Below are 17779 nucleotides of genomic sequence, written 5' to 3'. Positions count from 1 at the left end.
GTGTTTTGCGAGAGTCTGTAATGTGATCCGTGTACATGCGTATAAGTAGTGTTTTGCAGGTATTAAATGTATTCTAATGAAGCATGCTGTGTCTCTGGGCCCCTGGGCAAACACTTTTCCCCACTGCCATGTAACCATGTTTGCATTCCCTCCATGTTTCCCTGCTGTTGTCTCTATGGTGACCTGAGCACCTGCTTTATCTGTCACCTCTGTATGTCATAATTACCTGCGTCTTACTCAGGATCTGTTGGTTTAAGCCAGTTGTTTAGCAGAGTTTTTACTAAATCATTCAGTACGTGTTATTTTGCTCAAAATGCTGTGATTAATCTGTAAGCTTCCATGGCAGACGTTGGTTTATTGCTGCACAAGACTGTGAAAGCCAAGAGGTACAACAAGATTTGCCATGAGCTTATCTTGGCACCAGTTTCAGATTGCTGAAGCAACAATTGGAGAGCAGAGCCAGAGGCGAAACAGACGCAGTGGTCTGCTACAGGCTAGACACTGATCACCTGTTAACAAAAGAACAAACAGAAGAAGATTCAAAGCTCTGTTTTTGATCCTTAGCGCCGTGGATGGTGTACTCATCTCATCCCTCCTTCTTGTCATTACCTTGCCCTAGTGGGTTTTGTTTGGTTTACTTTTTCTCTGGGTGTGTGCTAGTTGCTAATTTTGTTTGTCTGTCGTTTGGTGCTGGGCAAGCGGTGCACAATCGGTTTGTCAGAGCAGCTTTAAATATTCTGTTGGCAGTTTATTAGGTACACCTAGCTAAAACCAAATGCAGTCTGATACAACAGTTCTGCAATCAGTCTTATTGTTGTAGTGTTCAAATTTCAGTTATAGTTTATTAGTTAGTTGTGATAGTTTCATTATACTGACAGGGGTTTAATATTTAGCTTAGCCTTATTGATATACATGGGGTGGAGATTATATTAACAACACACACAGTATAACACATGTGTGCCTAAAAACTAGCAACTGAGTTTAGATACCGTGGTGTAGCAAAATGTCAGATAACTGACAGATTTATGCTGTCTCATATATCGTCATGCCAATCCTAATTTATTTTAGAGCTGCAACTAAATGAATTCATCAACCAGCATAATATTTTTTGATTAATGGACTGATTGTTTAGTCTATCAAATTTTGACATTTCTATGATATTTCATTTCCTTACAGTGTCGTTTACCCACATAGTTCGCCAAATATTTTTTCACAAATAGTTTGATTTTGTGCTCAAAGTTGCAAAAGTTGCTTAGTTGTTAAAACGGGGTGGTGACGTATGACTATAGTAATTCCATAAGTCATACGTCATTCTCCAAGCTTGCGCAGGCGCACTGTCATGCCTTGTTAAAAAAACTGTCACGGCTCGTTTAGTCAGAGCATCAAACTGATAAACATCGTTGTGAGCTAGTTAACCAATTTATCATGTCATTTACTTAGAACTTACAGTAGGTATGTCTCTGTGTCTGATTGTTGTTTTGTCTCTCTAGTTTAGTTAGCTAAGTTAACTAAGTTGTAGTTAGCCAGGTGTAGTTAGCTAGCATAGATATTGCAGAAAGTTAGCTAACAGAGGGTCATCATCATTCATTTAATTTTTTAGTTTCCTCCTCTTGGTTTAGTGTGCTGTTCGTTTTCATTATGGCATCTGTGCATGCGGTGTTGGAGGACAGATGACAGAAAACCCGTCGCACTTTCACCTGCAACCGTCTTAAATACAGTATGCAACATGCATTTTACTGCCGTTTTACCAATGCATCAGCGGAGGCAACGGTATCAGAAGTCTTTACATACAGTTCAACAGAGTAATAGACCCCCCACACCCCTGCGGTAAAGTAGTTTCTATCATGGGTAAGTAATAGCTACTCCTTCCAGACAGTAAAGTGTACTAAACTGTACAGTGTAGTGATGTTAACACAGCATATCGTTAGTGAACACTCCTGCCGGTCAGTTTTTGGTTGTCATGGTAATGTATTACGTCCGACTATTAACCACACCCCCATTCTCTGAGAAAGAACGTTAACCAAAAACGGCAGTTAAAAACGACTGGAGGAGGCTTTAACTCAAAGAATCTCTTCACGTCTGAATGGATGACAGGTGCGTTGGAGGGATGCATTTATTTACAACATTTCAGTCTGATGAAGGTTGTGTAAACCAAAAAATAAATAAATTCACCAGCAGTAAGTGTTTATTTCTTTCACTTTTTGTTCAAGTTGTTTAGTCTATAAAATGTAAGAAAATAGGGCCTTTCCCTATGTGCCAGAGCCTAAAATGTTGTCTTCATATTGCTTGTTTTGTTCGACAAACAGCCCAAAACCCAAAGAGATTCCGTTTACGATGGTGTAAAACAGAGAAATCAGCAAATCCTCACATTTGAGATGATGGAACGAGCAAATGTTTGACATTTTTATCTATGATTTATATCATAATTGTTCTGTCAATCACTTAATCATTTCACGAGTATTGGAAAGGCTCTCTGAACAACAACAGCAACAAGTGAGACGTTCCACTTGGTCAGTTTAGCGCACATTCCGTGGTTGTTTGAATCTGATTTGGAAAGATTTTACTGTTGGTTGTATGATTAGATGAATTCCCTCCTCAGTTACAGGTTAGCTGACAGGCGTGACATAACCTGTGTTACAGGTGAGATAGTCATTCATATTAGTCTTAACTGAACCCATCTGACGCCTGTTTAAACAGTCATTGACAGAGCAGGCTTGCGTGCTCTGCAAACTGGCAGCTTTAATCTGTGAAATCTGAAAACCTCGTTTCAGACACAGGCTGTTATTACCAGATTTGTGCTAAGCTTGGGGGATATGCTGTGTTGGGGGCTCCTGGATCTGCACACAGTCTTTACAAAATCCTTCGTTCTCTGACTCTGCAGGTGTTTGTGTGCCAGTAGGAGGCACAGTGAAGGGACTGCAGTAACAAGACAGTTTTGTGATTATGCATCTCCATTAGATTGTTCAGCACAGGAGACCAGTATTCATTATATGGTGCTATACTCTAAATCTATGATTTAGAGCTGATGTAAGCTATAATGTGATGTGTGAGAGTTTTGGCAATCCTTGTGTTTTGGCGACACATTATTAATATTTTCTTCATACAGAAAGTAATGATGCACTTGTACAGGCTTCTTGTAAGAAATGCCTAGTTTGACATAATTTCTGCTTCAGCAGTCAGGCTACCACACAGAGTTTTCTAATGTGCTGTTTTATTGACAATACAAAGTCAACAGAACAGACACTTAATTCAATTCAATACCCTTACTTTTACCACTGCACCCCTAACCGGTTTGGTATGACTAGTAGCTTATGTAGGCTAATGTTAGCTAAATAATTAAAAATTGGTGTCCAACTGAAATTCTGAGTCAAGTCACTATCTTTTAGACTTCTGTACTTATGCTACCTTTACACTACATTTCAGTATTTGCTAGTATTCACACTAATAACACTTGTTATTTAAAGGGGATTGAGCTTTTCCTTATTTTCTGTCATGTGTTACAATTTTGGATGTTCATAGAAGTAAGCAGATGAAAGACACATCATGCTTACTTCCCTTCGAAATCGGAAAAATGTCCAGCAGTGCCATCAGCACAAAATTGGAAGAAAACAGTGGGACCCTGGTTCACCCATCTACTGGGGTGCATAAAAATTGCAGCAGGTGCTCTGGACTGATGAGTCAAAATTAGAAGGATATTTGGCTGTAGCAGAAAGCAGTTTGTTTGCCGAAGGGCTGGAGAGCGGTACAAGAATGAATCTCTGCAGGCAACAGTGAAGCGAAAGACATTAGGAACTATCTTCAGCTTTCCAGGGAGTCCTGGAAGTGATGGTATGGCCCCAACAGAGCCCTGATCTCTCTCTCGAATCCAGAGAAGAAGTGTTCGTAGTTCTCCAAGATGTTTGGGCCAACCTACCCGCTGAGTAGTACTACCTAGTAGAATTGATGCAGTTTCAAGGCAAAGGGTGCTCAAACCAAATAATGATTGGATTTAGATTTTTTTTTTCTGCTGATGTACTTTGCATTTTGTTACCTGATAAATATAATCTATTAACATGTCTATGTTTGAAAGCATTCTTACTTTCAGCATTTTTTCCACACCTGCCTAAAAACTTTTGCATAGAAGCCTACTTTTGGAATGGCTATGCAAGACTACACTTTTCAGGGCTACTCTAAAGGTTTTTGGAGGTTGTTCAATATGTCTTGCAGAAAGTACTTTTTTGTTGTGAAATGGACAGATAACTTTACTTGTTGCTAAAGTAAAGTAAAGCTCTGAGTAAAAGTAAAGTAAAGCTCTGAGCCTGTTTTTTGTACAGTGATCAAGAAGGCCCCAAGCATATCTGCCGCCTACACAGGCCCCCAGAAACCCTCTGCTCTACCGTTTTTCCAACCTAATTCTTGTCTTGTTTGTGCTATGGTGAACATTTCCCCATATCGTTATTTTTCAAGATAATTTACTGTAGCTGTCATATGGCATCGAGCACATCGGCAAGAGGATGAGGCGATGTTGGCTCACAGCACTGGATGCATAAACAGAAATGTATACAGTATTGGAGGACACTGCGTGGCCCCACAGGAGCAAGCGCACTAGAGACTTAGGCCACTGAGCCAGTTCCGATTTAGCTGTCCGCTAATTTTCATGGGGATAAAATGCCTTTTCAAACTGTTTGTTTCAGGCAGATGATGAACTGAGGGGCTGTAAAAGCCAGTATAAGATAAATAAGTTTTTTTTCCCCCTGTAAATCTTGCAAAGCTACTCTATTGTAATCCCAGAAAAAAAATATAGAGCTGGAAATTAGCATTATAGGTGCCCTTTAAGGCCCCGCGACCCTGTATGCAGGATAAGTGGTTGACGATGGATGGGTGGATGGATGGATGGGTGGATGGATGGATGGATGGATGGGTGGATGGATGGATGGATGGGTGGATGGATGGATGGGTGGATGGATGGATGGATGGGTGGATGGATGGATGGATGGATGGATGGGTGGATGGATGGATGGGTGGGTGCCCATTAAGGCCACAATGAAACAAGATTTACTTGTTGTAATGATTTCTTCTGGCCTTCTTCTCCTAAAGTTTATTTAAATCTAATATGATATGTTTCAGCAGTCTGAATTAGACAAATCAAGTGGGTATCTTCCAAAGTTAGAACCTTTATGTCTTCCTGGACAGGGATTTCCTTTCAGCTGCTGTAACTTGGGAAGCTACTTAATTCTAAATTAGATCTATATCGAGTGCAAAAGCATCATATTAGCTTCAGATGAACTTCTGAATGACTAGAATGAGCAGGAGGAATGATTACAGCAAGCAAAGCCTGGTTATTGTTTTAATGTTTTAATGCAGACTTTAAAAATTATGAACATATCCTTAAAAGAATAAAATAACAGTGGAAAAGAAGTTCAGTCAGTAGGTGATATAGTAGCATCGCACTCCTTTTCATGACTCCTTAAACTGGACTCAAAGAACAGCAGAGGAACACAATGCCATAATTATGTGATGTGATCAGTAATCAGGACTTAAAGTGCCCCAAATAACTTACTGTGTTTTGTACTTTAAGACTGTACAACATAACCCAGAAACCCACATTGCTGTCATAAGAACTTGTGGCTAAATCTCAGGTTTAGTCACACTGATGGCACAAGCTAACCAAAGACACTTTCCTATAGATTTGTTTTTTATATAGAGTACAAAGTTGTTACAGTTCCTACCACCTTGATTAGAAAATATAAATTCTTTGCCAATTATCAATAACAATAGAAAATACCTAGTGAGTATTTTATTTTAATCATTTCATGGAGTGAAAATGCAACACATGAATCCTTGATCAATTACAGAAAAAATATATATAATTGGGACTGGGAGGTTAATTATCAAGCTGCTTATAAAACTTTATGAATTAAAAAGACACTCCAGCCGACAGCTTTCCCTTTCACACTGAATGGGACTTTGATGCAGAGAGAGAGAGAAAGGGACATTGCGGTCTATTAATAGTAACACTTGTGAATTGTGGGCCAATTTTGCATCAAGGCAGAGGGACATCAGGGACAGTTTTAGGTGGATTTAATTGCCATTCTGAAGATTGGGCTGGACCTAAATTGTTTTTTAATCAATATAAAAGGACAGTGCACTGCAGACTTTCCTGCTGTTTGCAGGAGACTCCTGACTTTTTATGGAACAGTTTCCTAATGCTGCTTCGTAACATCAGCAAAGTTGCATAACTAGTTGTGGAGTTGGTAAAATGAGAATATAAACCTACTGGTGACCAGCAAGACAAAGCTGATCCTCTGCTGTCTTCCAGTCAGTATTGCAGGTTTAGTTTCACATGCCGTGAGGTTGCATGAACTGTACTTTGGCCTCATTAGGAATTCATTCCTCACTCTAGACAAATAACACCATGTAATAATCTCCTTTAAAACCGATTTTGCAGATTTGACAGTGAAAGAACTGTTCAGTTTTGTTCGAGCCAAATTAATCCTCTATTAAAGCCTACAGTATCACACATGGCTGTTTGTTTTGGAGGTGGTTGGCCTGTACATGCAGCAAATTGGTCAGCCTAAGTACTAGATGTAACCTAATTCAATTTGGAACATTATTTTGAAGTAACAGAGCACATGCAGTGCTGTGTTGATTAGAGTTCCCAATGTGGTCCTAAAAATTGCTATGACTCTGAAGGATCCTTCTATGATGAGGATTATCTGATTCAACAGCTTGTGGACCAAGTACTGACATATCCATTGATGTGTTCACTCATCCAGAGTCCAAATCTCGCTTTGTGTCAAGGGAGTAAGGCTGAAAGCTTGAGTGTTTTAACTCATTGATCCTTCAAATGTGACTATCACACAAGCTAATTAAGCAAGAGCAAATTAGGAGCTAGCTGTTTTGTGTGAAATATCCACAAACAGGGTATCTGCAAAGCATTAATTTAAATTTGCTAAAACAAAAGTCTTTCAAAGGTATTAAAAACATTAATTTACAAAATTTGTTCTTGCCTGTTGTTGGCAGTAATGTGAGAAAATCCCCAGTGCTGTTGTTCCAGACCTCTGATAAAATCCACATGTGGACCTTAAATGAACTACTACTAATATTTAAATTGGTTAATCCATCCATCCATTCATCATTCCATTTTCTGTTGCTCATCCAGATCCAGGTCGTGTTTAATGATTCATTAATGATATTAATAGGAATTATACTGCTGGGAAGAACAAAAGTGTGAGATAAATGTCAATAAATTCATGCACTTGTTAAATAATTCTAGGCTTTATCAGTACTGGTTTTCATTTGTATATTTCATACTTTGGCTGCAATGATTGTGAAGGTGGTATTAAATTGTATTATATGTGATATTTGAAAGGTCCTAAAACAGATTTCATTTAACTTGGTGAACCCAGCAGAAATCCTGACAAATTATAAAACCTGAGATAAAATAAAGTTATATTTCTTTTTCCGTTCAAGAACGTGTTGCTTCTGCGTTATAAATGTTTTACTAAGCCATAAATGTACACAGGTGTCTTGCCTCTGGGTCAGGACCATTGAGTGGCTATCCGCTCAGGACATCAGCAGTTGGATTGGAAGAGGGGTTACTTTATTCATGGGGACATGAATAATTCACTCTGTCAGGTTCTGCCAGGGTTCACTCAAAAAGTACAGACATAACAGTGCCAAGAACTCAGTCTGAAAATATTTGATAAATCCAGGATTTCCTGAATAATAGGCTCCTTGTCCACAATGTTTCCCAATTAGACTACTTTATCTGCTGTTTTCTGTTTTCTTAGGGTATGTTGGTACATTACACAACCAGTGGCAAGAGGTGATAAATAGCCTGCAGTTCATCAGATATTCAATATTTAGTTTCGAACATGAGCTCATTATCTCAAAATGTGAGAAGAACAATTTATATAAAGATGTTCAACAATTTTTACATAGAAGGGACTTAAATACATTTTATGTGACTATAAGGTACAGTTTGTGAATGAAGCTGAAAGCTTAATGTGATTTATGTAACAGACCAGATTTATGTGCTTGAATACATTAGTGATCCTGCTGCAGTCTGTCACCTTCTGCTGCTATCTGAATGATGAACTGCAGTCCCTCTGCTGTTGCCAAGACCCGCAGTACTTTAAATGTTTGTCTGTGTTTGCTATACACACCTAAAAGGTGTCATTTCATATCCTCTGTGTGTGAAAGGAGAATTGTTGGCAATGCAGTCCTTTTGTCTTGAGTATCTGGGCAGTAGTTGCCAGGGCTGTGTGTGTGTGGGGCGGGGTGGCGGGGGCCTTGTTGCTTATGCTCAACTCTCAGTCTATTGTGTGTCCTCTCCATTGTTGTAAACAAGACATGGTAATCAGAGAGATAAGCCGCTGTTAAAAGAGTTCCCAAATGGATATGAAGTCCTTTTCATCCAGGGAGTCCCAGAAAGCATCCTGGGCTACTGCACAATACAAAAACACACAATCCAAGTAATAAAACACAGACATGGTGTGTATATTTGTTTAGATGCAGCCATGAAGCGATCCCCCTTGGGAGCCATGAACAGGGCTGTGACATTTGCGTTGGTGGGATGGTGGAGGGGTGAAGCAGTATGGACTCCAATGACAGGAGAGAGACAAAAAGGTAGTTTAAATATTTCTCAGCTAGGAACATCATTGGTTGACAGGAAAGGCCACAAACAAATCCCAAGAGCCCAGTTTAAAAAAAAAAAAACGAATCAACAACAAATCTGATAAATGTTCAACTCATTTATCAGTCAACACAACTAAGAGTCTACAGCCATGCTAGCAGCTCTGTGAGGCTGTTCCTCGGGTGTTGTAAACTTAATGGTAACATTACCATGCTCAAAATGCTAGCATGTTGATGTTTAGAAGTTATAGTGTTTACCATGTTCACCATCTTAGTTTAGCAAGTTGGCATTCTAACATTTGCTAATTTGAACCTAACACAAAGTACATCTGAGGCTGATGGGGTCGTCCTGAGTTTTGCAGGTATTTAGTCATAAACTAAAGTATTGGAGACTGTACAACATACAATAAATACCCTGAATCCAGAGGACCTTGATTTGGATAAGTGGAGATCAAGGTGGTCGGCAGGATCAGAAACAAACAGGTCTGACAGCGACATCCCACTGAGCCCTACACAAAACCTTTTTCTGCTAATGAGCGTTGCTATGGTAATGATGATGGCATAAGACTGGACAAATTCCTTGTGACCGCTCCTCTTTGGCCCTACAGTGTGACTGAAAGACCTCAGCTCTGCAGGGTGTTCACTGACCCTCAGGAAATTGAACTGGAAGTTCGCAACAGGGGATTATTATAGCAGGCGGTGGCACCTTGACCTTCAGCATTACACATTTGTGAGTGGAGCAGATTTTATTTGTTTTGGACTTGCTTGCTCCCTGGAGGCTTGTTGACAGGTACATCCTTTTAAAATCCTTTTCAGTTTTGCATAATGGAATAAGAAAAGAAAAAATAACCTGCAGCCAGAGGTCTCTATGCATCGCTTTTGCTCTATTATGACATAACATAAAATGTCTTAGTAAAAGTGTTTTGGACATGTCATCAAAACAGCGTCAGTGCTCCTTGACATAGTTCCTCCAAGTCCCTATAAATCTACTGAAGGGATAAACACAATTCTTGCAAAAAATATTCCCTCATTTGGTACTTTTGGACTCATGTGTCCAAAGTCTCAAATAGGTGAGATCTGATGACTGTACGTGCCACTTGTGACCCCACAAATTTTCAACAACAAAAAAAGGGATGTGAGAACAGTCAGAACCACTCTGAAGTAGACCTGAGTATTGATGAGCTTGACCCAAAAGGAGTCTTTTCTTCTCCTTCACTGTTGGCAAAGAACCCCTCAATTTTCCCTGCCACCTTACAGTTCACACTTTACATCTTGCCTAGATTAGTCACAATTGAAAATAATTGTTAGTTGCAGTCCTTACAGCAACAGACGCACAGACGCAACTTCCACAACAATAGAAAGAGGCCCTACCTAGGGTTGGACAATAAAACAATAACAATAATTATCGCAATATAATGTTTTTCAATAACAATATAACAAATGTTCAATAAATATTCAATAAATGTTTGATTTTATTCACATGAATCATACACAAATTAGGACCTTTTTTTATTAAGATGTTTTTTTGTGGAGGAAAAGAGAGCAAAAAAGCTTTTACTTAATTTGACTCATGCATATTTGTTGACAAAGATTTTATCATAATTGTTTTTAATGTTCTACCTCAGATTTGTGAAGTGATCCACTGATTGGCATCTAGTGTTGACCACAAATAAGAGTTTAAACCACAATTAACCATCAGGTTTCTTCAACTTTCATTCAGGAGCAAATATCAGCCTTTAAACGCGAAATAAATAATGATTTGATAGTTATCGTGATAATTATCGATATTGAAAGAAATGAAAATTTGTTTGTGTATAATTTTAATCTGGCCTGACTTGGGTCCTGGTTGGGGTCACAGTTACTAGGACCCAAGTGGACCCATCAGACCCTCTTCCTCAGATTTGTCTTGGGAGAGGTCCCAAGGTCCTGCTCTAGAAGACCATTTTTATATATTGATGTTAACTTTGACCTCTGTTGCTCTGGGCTGTGTTCCCTGTCAAACACTAATAAGTGGGTGGGGTATTCCTTGTCACTAATGAAGACTGATAGGAATGCAGGAATGCCTCGGGCTCAACAACAGGTGGAGATTTAGATGAAGCCTCAAAGTCTGTCTGTGTTCATTCATGGCAACAGATAGATGTGTGAATCTGGAAACTGTTCTTTCTTTCCTTCAGGGCTTCGTTGTATAGTGTTACTGACAGGTGTGTTTCCTCCTTTGTAAATCATGTTAGGCAAAGGATGTCACTTACAGCCTTGTTGGCTGGTTGTTGTCCCCTCATGCAGTTTAAAATATCATTAAATGAATGTGAATGTGTACAGTTACAGTGCAGACAGGAATATTTGTTACCATTCATATCTGTCCCATCAAATATGAAGCTAGAGCCAGGAGGCAAATTTGCAAATCCTGCTATGGCAAGTATGAAAGAACAGGAAGTATTTGCTGATGAAAGAGATGCAAAGGTAGCTAGCAGTCTAATCACAGTGCAACCCTTGCTGTAATTTAATGCCATGCCTTGAATAGAATAAACAGTGTTTGAAATAGTAGTAAGCTATGACTCAATGTAACAAAAACACCAGATCTCCCCTTTCAAGGATCAATGGGACTGCCATCGATTCAGCAGACCTAGCTAATGTTCAGTCAAATGAACCAGATGGACACTGATAGTTATAAACATACAAACATTTTTATTCATGAATAAATGAATGAGTGAGTGAATAGCATGAGCCATATAAACGACACAAAACAGGCAGTTAACAATTAGAGGAGGAGGGCGGTGGGCAGCGGCCAGGGACCAACACCAGTTCCAGATCTGAAACTTACTAATTAATACATTATATCTCCTTTTTTTAATCAGTTAAAACACCAACGTGTAAAAATCACTATTTGTTGCTTTATGGAGGTTATGTGTGTCAAAATGTCAAGACTTTATTTCCTGTACAGATTCAAGAAAGAGATATAACGTGTTATTAGTTTTTTTTTTTTACCTTTGGACATAGCCAGCTAGCTGTGTCACAGTTTCCAGTATGTGCTAAACTAAACAGTAAGTAATAAAGCAGAGAGATAAAAGCAACAAGTGAAGCAGCAGACAGTGTAACTCCTTTTTGTTCCTGAGTTTTATGCACAGCATCTGTTAAAGTAGCCACATCTTTTAGCGCCGCAGACGGAGATGACTCAGTGTGAGGTCAGTTGTTCCCGCAGTCTTATGAATTAGACATGAGTGACGGTGTGGTCCAGCTCGGAGCTGAGCGTGCAGGTTGATGTTGGCAACATGAGGCCATTTGTGACGTCTGCTTTATTAATAAATAATAATCTCTGGGTATCAGGTGGTATACTTGCTGCTAACTAATGGGAGATGACCACTTAGATGTTACTAAGTTGTAAAAGGGGCAGAGAGTTTATTCTAGAAACAACCAGAAAGTGGCCATTAATACAGCGTTTGATAACAAGTATTTTTTTATTTATTTATTTTTTTTAAATGTCCTTGAAGCCGATTGTTTCCCCTGAAACTAAATTCTGGAAGTGATGTACTATCACTACCATGCCTCTGATGTACCTACTGTGTCTTGTCATAAGCATCATTAATTTCATTGTTTAAGCCTAGGAAAGTATCACATCACAGTAGCCGTGTCGACTGTGGCAGTGAGTGATACGTTGTCCTGAAACAGAACCAGTTTCCCTTCAATTTAGGACTACAACCGTTGATTTGAAAAAGAGGGAGAGGGGAGGGGTGGGTGACTCAAATGCTTCCTTTCCTTCTGGTCTATGAAGTTAAAGACTGCTTAGGTTTTCCAGTTCTCTTTAACCACACCACCAAATCAACCTCTGATTTTGGAAAGACTTTCTTTTTGAAAGATTTTCCAATGACTCAGATTTTAGAGGTGTAATCTTCTAAAGAAAACTGGTTGTAGATTATCACTGTATGAACATTCTTGCTATCTCCATCTGTCCCCCCTACAGTGAGCTTTTGCAGGTGTTAAAATGTGAATTATTCCTCCTTTAAAAGGACTGTATTTGAGTGAATTTGAGGTCCTCTCAGGCCTAAAGCAGTTCACAGATTAAGATTTGCTAGATAGCAACTGTGTAGTAGTGGAAATGTCTGTGAGCCTGGTAACATGACATAAATGTCTTCTTCAGTTGCTTCTGTTGGGTTTGCTGTTGCATTGTTTTCCAGGGTGACTTTGCAAAGCAATCTGACAAAATTTGCCTGTTCTCAACTTTTTTTTTTCTGGTGCATCATGTAGTTTTGTTAATGGTGTTGCTATGCAACAGGATCTGATGATCTAAATACATATGCGACCACTAGTACTAGATGCTGATTGGCCACTGGTATCTGTCCCTTTGATTTAAATCAGGAAATGTGTCTAATTGGATTTTAGTAATTGTTGCTTTTCATTTGAGTTTATCTTCCTCTGCAAGGAATTAAATGAAAATGGATTTAATGAAATCAACATTTAAGAGCCAGAAATAATTACACAGATCATTATTTAATTGAAAATTGATTTGAATATTAGTTAAGTTATTTATGGTATTTATTAGATTTGCACAATATATTGACAGTATATCGCTATTGCAAGTACACGTTGCGTCCGTTGGTTGTGTGGCTTAGTTGTGTTCGATTTCAAGCCTCCTTGAAACCACTATATAATGATCATGCTTCATTGGCCAGTTGCCCTTCCACATGCAAGTGTGCATGGGTCCACTGCACAAACAAACCCTATTGAGCATACCAAGCTGCATACTTCTGCAGCGTGTGAGTAAGAGAGAGAGCGTAAGAGAGAGAGAGAGAAACGAAAAGAAAAGCAAGAAAGAACAAAAAAGTAAGAAGATGAGTGGAGCTCAGGGAGACAACGAAATAACTGAGATCAAAGGGTAAACGTATCAGAAACAGGCCCCGTCAACTGGTGTTTTTACATATGTTTAAGGATATCGAAATTAATGTCGTAATCGCAATAGTAATGATCAATATCGCAATATCAGATTTTGTCAAAATTGTGCAACCCTAGTACATTATTAAATGAGACTTATTGTGAAAGTCACAATATTGCTTTAACAATGACTTTTTATATTTGTTAGTAGCCCATTACATGAGAACTCCTTAAGAATGAAAATGATACCAAACTGTGTAACAGAAACTAAGCTGTTGGTGTAATGTGTAATGACATTATACACCCCACAGCCTGACTTCAAAGCCCTTCAAAAATAGAAAAAAAGAGGATTTGCCATTTCCTTCATTGTGAGCCCCTTTTTCTGGGTACCCCTTCACTTTTGATCTGTCGCACCCCTTAATTTTCTCTAATTTCAGATTGTCCATGACAAAATGCATGACTGCCTCTGTATAATCCTGTCCTATGTTGTTTTTGTTTCTCTTGTAGCTCCATGGCCATCGTCGCCCCCCACCCTCTCCCCCGGGTGGTAACCTTCAAAGAGTCTGCGCAGCACGATGGATGACCAGCTGGGTGATGGAGATGGACAGAATCAAAGGACATGCTCCCTTCATTGTGACTAGATGAAGGGACATCTACCTTCTTGCAGCAGTGAGGGGACACACACTGCAGCATTTTGACGTTCTTCAGAGTGAATTGATGCACCTAAAAGAAAACAAATTCTAGTACTTTGGAAATCCCTTTGAAGAGGAAATACTGATCAGTTTGGGTACCATACTCTCTCAGCAAAGAGCTCATATGCTGACTGCTTGTCCCTGCTTGTTATGAGTTGTCCATCCTCAATCAATGAGCCAGAGAGCTGCAGCAGTGAGCGAAGCAGCTGCACCACTTCCTCCATTACTACCTCTGACCCATCCTCTATGTCTGGACACACTCACGCCACCCTACCTTCCCTCAGTGATACCTCTGACACCTCCAAGCATGCTCCTCCGCCTCCTCCCCTGCCACCCCCACCGCCTGGGGCACCCCCGCCCCCTCCACCCCCGGCGTCCACCAACCACAACGCAAGGAAAAAGCGCCGCGTCCGCAGCTTCTTCTGGAAGCCGATACCGGAGGAGAAGGTGCGCGGGAAGCCCAACATCTGGACAATGGCGGTGCGGCAGCAGCAGTACCAGATCGATGTTCGCTCTGTGGAGGAGCTGTTTGGGCAGCAGGAGGAGGCAGTGACAGGCATACGTGGGGCGACACCAGACACTGGAACCTCAACACGTGTCTCCCGGTCCCGCTCCTTCAAGGAGAGCAGCAAGGATGAGGTGAGTCTGTTGTAGCTCTGAGACCAGCAACACTAGAAAATTTGTCTTGATGGTTAACAAAGAAGATATGTGATAGTGGAGTTTAGAGTGCTGGCACAGTAATAAAATATTAATACTCACTGGCAAGTCCAGTTTATATTATATGTTTATTTAATCATGTTCATGATCAAGATTACTTTTGCAAGAGAGACCTGAGTACAGCAGAGGGAAATAGATTTATATAGCAGACACACAACAAACATAGCTGGTCAAACAAACAGCAGGAGAAACAGTCACTCTACAAAAGTTAAAAAATATTATGTTTAAATTCATCCAATGAACTTCCTTTGTTATTAATTCCATTGATACGGTGCAAAGTAGTGGAAGGCAGCCTTCTGAAGTTCAGAATTCACTCGTGCGGCATCAAGAGAGATCTGATGTTTAAAATTTTAGAAGAGGTGATATGTAAGGCAGCTTTAGTAGGAGACGTTTATAAACAAAAACTATTGTGTATAGTTCGGTTCTTGTTGCTAGTGAGGACCAGATTACTTTTTCATAAAGTACACAGTGATGAGTGTAAAGTTTATTCACTGTAATAAAATGCAGCACACAATAGTAAACTACATGAAGTTATTTTTTAAAGCATTCAAGATTCAGTATTATAAGATTTTTATTGCTTTTTAAATGTTGAACCCAATGAAAGTGTACAGATTTATAGAATTAGGGTTTATATTTTTCCTTTTTTTAACCAAAAAAATGACATTTCATTCATTTTGCACACTATATATATATATATATATATATATATATATATATTAGATTACAGTGACCATATTCTGTTTGATTCTCTGATGCGGAAAAACCTGCTCAGAGTCAGAAAATACACAAGCTTGATTAGTGGAAACATGTAGGCCTAAACTCTTGGAAGTTCTCAACCATACGATACTACAGTACATAACTCTACCTCTGCTCCTACTGTATTAAGATATCCCTGCAGGGACACGTTAGGTAATGGTGCTCAAAAGCATGCTTTATGGACTCCTGGAAAGTAACATGAACTATGAGGCAAAACCTGCATGAGGAGTCGGGAGAATTGTTCTGTCCTACCAACAGTCCAAAACCCAAAGATATTCAACTACTAATGATATCAAACAGAGACAAGCAGCAAATCTTCACACTGGAGGAAAACTTTTGGCATTTTTGTCTGATTAATGACTTAAACAACTGATTGTTTATCAATATTGTTCATGTTAATCTTCTGTCAATTAACTAATCATTCAGCACTATATTACATACAGTATATCATTTGGGTATTTTCAAGTAAATTTAACTAAATAGTTTCTTGTCTTCCTCCATTTCACCTGGACTCATCTTAAATTTAAACCACAGAAGTGTCTAATTGCTATTTTAAAGCTGTAATTAGGTCTCTTTTTAAAAATGTTTGTACTGTACATTCAAGGCAGTGCAAGGCATTGTTAATGAAGGAGGCGTAAACTACATGTGGGGCCCAATAGAATTCCAGTATCCCATAAGGTGGTGTGGGTGGTGTTGGGAATATGTACTGTAGGTAACCCAAGCAACAACAAACAGAGTACTTCAAAAAAGAAGGAAGGGCTGTGGGAACATACGAGTGTTTCATTGTGTGTTTAACCGAAACTACAGCACAATCATGCATCACTTATAATGTCTTTCATTTGTTTTCAGATCAGCATCCTTGACTCCAAGAGGGGGATGAATGTGGGCATTTTCTTGAAGCAGTTCAAGAAGTAAGTGTTCCAACTGCTTCCCAAACTAAAACATAAAATGTCTTAGTAAGCCTCCAGAACTGCTTTGATGCTCCAAGTCTCTGGAGTCTAATAAGACTTGTTATTCCTTCATTTGGTGTTTTGAAAGTGCTTTCTAAAAAGCCTTTTGTCATTTCCTGCATGCCAGTTGAAGACCAGAGAACACAGATGCATCATAAAGACAGATGAAGTAGTCATGGTACAGTTGCTTGGTTGGGCTGATCCGAGGAGTAAATGTGCTAAAATTACCTTTGCTTTTATGGAGAGTTGACCCGTGTTGATGAATGGAAAAAGCTCTTGCACTCCAGAAGTCGGTATCAGATCATACTCTCTGACTGTGAAAGATCCGAAGAATCCAGCACTTTGTCGATACCTTGTCCTCATTTTACTGATGAATGTATTCTGCCTCATGCAGGTCTGAGCGCCGATGTTCTGGTGTGGTGTTCTGATATATATCTTATCATCTGTGTGTGTTTTGGACCAAAATCACCCATAGCTATTTATTGTGATGAGATCTGGTTACTGTGAAGTTCACATCATTTTCATTCTCATCAAACCATTAATGTTTCTACACTCATTTATTCACGTTTTTCCTTTTATTTGTCACCCGGCTGCATATACAGTATACTCATGATGTTTCTGTGGGAGAACGCAAGGCAACTAATTGTTGTTGTGTAAAGGTTTTAGAAATGAAAAGGCCTTAAAGTCCAGATTATGAGGCCACAACAGTGAAGAATAAGGAGTACAATGTGTCTAGAAGAAAAGAGGGAGCTGAACTGAAATTTGGCAGGCACTTAGTTAGCTCGGGCCAGTGCTGAGAAGTAGGAGATATTTGGCGATAACGAGGAGGGCAGTGAGCTATCTAACCTTTTGTTTCTTCATCGTACCATTTTCTAATGGCTAATGGACACTAATTGATCACAAGGTATTTTGAAACTTAGTAGAAAGGGAATATAACTGATCATAGCAGGGGTTTTTTGCTGTCCTACTTCATGTACCACATTTGGTTATGGTGCGTTATAGGTGTTCACAGTGCTGTCCCAGAGATCCAACACTGATGGTATCTTGAAAAACACTGTCAGTTTCGGTTTCAGGCAAAATCCATTATAAATCTTTTTAACTGAGGGAGATTAGGCTCAGAATCTGTGTCACTGATTCTAATAGGCTTTCTTAGCTCCCCATTGTTTATAATGAATTGCTTCT

The 17779-nt window shown here is 39.3% G+C and overlaps 1 protein-coding gene across 1 annotated transcript in view; it reads left to right on the top strand.

The window, feature by feature from the left end:
- fhdc1 (FH2 domain containing 1) overlaps positions 1-17779 on the top strand; it is a 31128-nt gene that overhangs the window by 2007 nt on the left and 11342 nt on the right. The window contains exons 2-3 of the mRNA XM_038713004.1: positions 13990-14813; positions 16497-16558. Of these exons, the coding sequence (XP_038568932.1) occupies positions 14325-14813; positions 16497-16558 (551 nt within the window). The 5' untranslated portion in view covers positions 13990-14324. The remainder of the gene's footprint in view (positions 1-13989; positions 14814-16496; positions 16559-17779) is intronic.

The sequence above is a fragment of the Micropterus salmoides genome, unplaced genomic scaffold (genome assembly GCF_014851395.1).
Source record: "Micropterus salmoides isolate LMB-PRFRI ecotype aquatic unplaced genomic scaffold, ASM1485139v1 Ms_hic_scaffold_12, whole genome shotgun sequence".
Classification (NCBI taxonomy): domain Eukaryota; kingdom Metazoa; phylum Chordata; class Actinopteri; order Centrarchiformes; family Centrarchidae; genus Micropterus; species Micropterus salmoides.
The sequence above is the reverse complement of the archived record's forward strand: the minus strand, read 5'-3'. Positions and strand labels throughout refer to the sequence as shown.